General features: G+C 57.9%; 1 protein-coding gene across 1 annotated transcript in view; it reads left to right on the top strand.

Annotated features, from left to right (window-relative positions):
• The first annotated feature begins 11 nt into the window (after window positions 1-11).
• RDH13 (retinol dehydrogenase 13) overlaps window positions 12-5,151 on the top strand; it is a 9,169-nt gene continuing 4,029 nt past the window's right edge. The window contains exons 1-3 of the mRNA XM_007957263.2: window positions 12-17; window positions 438-636; window positions 4,806-5,018. Coding sequence (XP_007955454.2) covers window positions 12-17; window positions 438-636; window positions 4,806-5,018 — 418 coding nt within the window. The remainder of the gene's footprint in view (window positions 18-437; window positions 637-4,805; window positions 5,019-5,151) is intronic.

Raw genomic sequence — 5,151 nt, 5'->3', positions numbered from 1 at the left:
GAATGGACTCCATGGCGGTGGGTGTGGTTTGGGCTTTGCTTCTGTGAAGATTGACAGCCTTGGAGACCCTGTGGGCAGTTCCACTCTGTCCTCTAGGGGCGCTGTGGTTGGAGGGCTGTGGGTGTGGTCTTTTGGCTGATGCCTGTGGTTATAATCCCATCTGGAGTGGGTTTTCTCTGCATGTTAACGGGGTGGGATTGGTGTAGGACGTGTCTTAAATCTAGCTCCTGAGACGGAAAAGGACAGAGAAGGAAGCTGAACAGGAAAGGTAGGTGCCACACGGGGGAACAGAAGCCGAAAAGAGCCAAGGACCTACCCCGAGGGCCACAGGGCACAGCCTGTCCCGAGAGCCAGCGCCCTGAATTCAGACCTCCAGCCTCCTCAACTGAGCCGATCAATTTCTGTCAGGCCGCCCCCTGGTGGTGGTTCTCTGACAGCAGCAGCAGGGAACTGAGGTGGGACCCTTGGTCCACGGGCCGTGCCTCCCACCGGGGTGGGACTCAGGCGTGTCCCCTCGGCCCTGTCTTGCAGAGGAACAGCATGTGAACGTTCTGATCAACAACGCGGCCGTGATGCGGTGCCCACACTGGACCACTGAGGACGGCTTCGAGATGCAGTTAGGCGTGAATCACCTGGGTGCGCATGGCGGGGCCGCGCTGTGGGTGGTCTCAGCCTGGGGTCTGAGGGGCCCCTCGTGGGTGGTCCAGGCCCTAGGATGCATCCTTGGCCACTCGCCAAGGCCGCCGGGTCTGCCCCTCGGTGAGTCCCTCGGCCAGATGTCAGGGTTCGCTTGTTTGCTGACCGGTCGTCAGCGGGACACTCACTCAGCCCTTTGGTTGTCCCCTCAGTAACTGTTGGCCTTCTCTGGCCGTCCTTCAGTCCCAGTCTGTCAGTCCTTCAAACCCTCGGGATATCCTCTGATGTCTCCATTCGTCAGGCCTTCATTCTGTCAACCGCTGTTTCAGTGTCTCTGGCTGTCCTTCACTCTGTCCATCTGTCCTCAGTCCCTTAGTAAGTCCTTCAGTCTCTGTCTGTCTGTCTGCCCTTCTCTCAGGGAGTCCTCCAGCCTCTCTGTCTCTGGGGCAGTCCCCCGTCGTCAGTCCCTGGCCTGGGCTGCGAGCTCTGGGAGGGCCTCCCTGAGGAGGTGGCTGCTGACAGAGGCGGGAAGACACAGCGTCCCCCTGGCGCGGCCTCCTCGCTCTCCCGAGGCCTGGCTCAGTGTCCTTGGGAGCAGTGAGGAGGCCACTGTGACCAGAGCTGAGAGCAGTGACCGCAGGCAGGGAGAAGAGGCCGGCGGGGCCAGTGGAACCTGCCCACCCAGGCCCTTGGTGGCCATGCCGGGAGCTCGGCCTTTGTCTTCACGGCCAGGAAGGGGGCTGCTGGACGACAGATGAGAACAGTTCCTGTCGCTGAACTGTGTGTGAGGGCTGTTGAAACGGCAGAATGTTTGTCACGTGTGTGTTCACCACACGCGTGACAAGGCGTGCGTGAGCGTGTGTGACAGTGGCCTTGCGTCGTGGGCTGCAGTGGACGCACTGAGCAGCACGGGGTGCGGGTGCAGAGGTGACACAGGAAGGAGGTTGCTGCGGGGCCTTCAGTGTGGGGGCGCACACCCCGTTACCCTCCACGCCCGCCGGTTGCTGCCCCGTGCGTGTGCCAGGCCGTTGTGGGCACATGGCCGACGGGGCGTCCTCCAGCCCTGCCCCGTTCACTGCGGGGAGTGGAGGGCAGTGTGCTGTGGCTCCGGGGGGGAAGCCGCGGGGAACCGGCCGATGCCGGCTGGGAGCTGGGCGCTGGGCGGGGGGCGCAGGGCCTGGGCCGGACGGTGCCCTTCCCCCAGGAAGGCGGTGGGGGGCGCGGACTGAGGGCCCGTCTGGCCTTGGCATCCGCCCCGCCTCGCTCCCGCTCATCGTTCAACACACATTACCCCGAAGGTACGTGTCGCATGAAATGACGGTGGTTCTTCACTTGGGGACGTTGGGTAGTGTCTGGGGACGCGTAGTCGTCTCACAGGTTCTGCCGCCGACCGACGGGGGCGCAGTGCACACGCACTGAGCCGCTCCACGGGAGAGGGACCTGGTGATCTGCTCCCATTGAGGTTGTTTTGAGGTGGCGCCGACTCGGTTCCGACGGACGGCGACCCCGCGTGCCACAGAACGGGACGGCGCTGGCCCCGCCCCATCCTCGCTCACTGCGGTGCTTCCGTCCGACAGCCTGTAACACCCAGCGCGGCCCGTCTGCCCCCTCAGCCAGTCACAGTCCGCTCGGTGGGACAACCTGGGCGTGCGGGGGGCTACTGCCACCTGGTGGTGGAGGCCGGGAATGCTCAGTGTCCTTCCAAGCACGGGACAGCCGGCACCCAGCCCCGAATGTCACTATGCCAGGGCCGGGAAAGCCTGATGTATAAGCATGGAAAACTCTGGAAAAAGAGGCCGTCAGTGAAGTCACACATAGGTGACTGAGAAGCCGCAGTGGTCATGCAGGAGAGAGGTTAAGGCTCCTCAGGCTCTGTGGGAGAAGTACTAGTGTTTGTCTTTCTTTAAGACAATTCCAAACAGACATGGCCGCATGTTTGTCAGACATAATGGAAATTATTAGAAAACGGATATGAAAGCCAAAGATAAATGAAACACTTCGGGTGGTCAGCTCTACCGAGCATACTGTGGTCGGGTGCTATAGTGTCAATTCCAAGTCACAGTGGCCCCATGTGACAGTGGAACTGCCCCACGGGGTTTCCTAGGCTGTCATCATCATGGGGGGAGGAGACCTGGTGGTGCAGTGGTTCAGCACTCAGCTGCTAACCAAAAAGTTGGTGGTTCAAATCCATCAGCTGCTCTGTAGGAGAAAGGTGTGGCAGTGTGCTTCCATAAAGGTGACAGCCTTGGAGACCCTGTGGGCAGTTCCACTCTGTCCTCTAGGGGCGCTGTGGGTCAGAATGGACTCCAGGCAGTGGGTGTGGTTTGGGCTTTGCTTCTGTGAAGACTGACAGCCTGGGAGACCCTGTGGGCAGTTCCACTCTGTCCTCTAGGGGCGCTGTGGGTCGGAATGGACTCCAGGGCAGTGGGTTTGGTTTTTGGTTTAATCTTTATGGGAACACATCACCAGGTCCTTCTCTCGTGGGGTCGTTGGGTGGATTAGAACCACTAACCTTGTGGTTAGCACCGAGCCATTAACCCACCATTGTGCCACCAGGACTCTTTAAGGAGCACACCCTGTCAGACTGCTGGAAAGGTTTCACAGTGTTCACTCATAAGCCTCTATAGACTCACCCTGGGGGGGAGCTGTAGCACGGGGCTCGATTCCTAGGGCAGAGGCTGGCTCGCCGTGGTGGTGGCGCTGTCCTGTGCTCTGTGAGACGTTGACCAGCATCCTTAGTTTCTGTCCACGAGGCCCACCTCGGCCACAGCTAACAACAGCCGGAGCCCGTAGCACCCCCCAGTGGTGAGAGTCCACAGTCTGCGGATGTGGCCGAATCGTCCCTGGCTGAGAACCTGTTACAGGGAGGGCTGGCTTTGTTTCCCTGTGCTGCTGTAAGAGAAATACCAAAAGGGGGTGGCTTCCATGGACAGAAATGTATTTTCTCACCGTTTAGGAGGCTAGAACTCTGAATTCAGGGCACTGGCTCTCTCTGTCTGAGGGGAGAGGTCCTTGTCTCCATGAGCTTCATGTCGGTTGGCGTCTGTCTTCTGTCTCCACTTGTCTTCTTCCTTGACTGATTTCAGACACGCCCTATACTGATACTGTGTTGTTACCATGGCAAAGAAAATCCGGTCCCAAATGGGAGAGCATCACCAGAGGTGTTTGTGGTCAGGTGACACTGAGTCAGTTCCGACCCTGACGGCCCCGTGTACACTGCTGGTCCCGCACCGTCCTCACAGTCATTGGTGCCTGAGCCCGTTGCGGCAGCCCTGTGTCCATCCGTCTCACTGAGACCCTTCCTCTTCTTCGCTGAGCCCCCACCTTACCCAGCATGACATCCTCCAGGGACTGGTCCCTTCTGATCACATGACCAAAGTAGGTGAGACGAAGTCTGGCCGTTCTCACTTCCAAGGAGCACTCTGGCTGCACTTCTTTCTTCCAGGACCGATTTGTTCGTTCTTCTGGCAGTCCATGGTACTTTCAGTATCTTTGCCGCACCGTGATTCAAAGGCATCAACTCTTCTTTGGTCTTCCTTATTCATTGTCCGGCTCTCACATGCATATGAGGCAATTGAAAATACCATGGCTTGGGTTAGCTGCACCTTAGCCTTCAAAGAGACATCTTTGCTCTTCAGCACTTGAAAGAGGTCTTTTGCTGCAGATTTGCCCAATGCAATATGCTGTCTGATGTCTTGACTGCTGCTTCCATGGGTGTTGATTGTGGATCTAAGGAAAATGTAATCCCCAACAACCTCTGTCTTTTCTCTGTTATCATGATGTTTCTACTGGTCCCGTTGTGAGCATTTGTGTTTTCTTTCTGTTGAAGTGTAAGCTGTGCTGACGGCTGACGTCTTTGATCGTCACCATCACGAGCATCCTCTTTTTAGCGCATAACGTGCCAGTGAAATAACACACATGCATGTAATACAGGAACTAACATGCAAGGGGGTGTACAGTTGCCAGAAAAAGAGGGTAGGTATAACGCCGTATAACGCGCGCGTTATTTGGGTAAACACTGGTGAGTGTCGTGGAGGTATAGAGGTCAGGACTTATAGCACATGCTTTTGGGGACCACAGTTCAGTCCATCACGGGTGGTCGTCTCAGCACTGCCCTGGCACGGGGGAGGTGACCCAGAACCCTTCCCAAACTGCTTTTCTTCATCCAGGTCACTTTCTTCTGACCAACTTGCTGCTGGACAAACTGAAGGCCTCGGCCCCTTCGCGGATCATCAACGTCTCTTCCTTGGCCCACGTTGCTGGGCACATCGACTTTGACGACTTGAACTGGGAGAAGAAGAAGTATGACACCAAAGCAGCCTACTGCCAGAGCAAGCTGGCTGTCGTCCTCTTCACCAAGGAGCTGAGCCGGCGGCTGCAAGGTGCGTGGGCCGGGAGCCTCACGGGGCACCCCCGGCCCTTTAGCTCTGAGTCTGGAATGGTCCTGCTGTGATCTGGGCCAGCAGGAGGCCAAGAAGCAACTCCCAACCAAGCAGGTCCGTGTACACATACCAC

The sequence above is a fragment of the Orycteropus afer genome, unplaced genomic scaffold (genome assembly GCF_000298275.1).
Source record: "Orycteropus afer afer isolate SDZICR_OR568_19922 unplaced genomic scaffold, OryAfe1.0 scaffold00726, whole genome shotgun sequence".
Lineage (NCBI taxonomy): Eukaryota > Metazoa > Chordata > Mammalia > Tubulidentata > Orycteropodidae > Orycteropus > Orycteropus afer.
The sequence above is the reverse complement of the archived record's forward strand: the minus strand, read 5'-3'. Positions and strand labels throughout refer to the sequence as shown.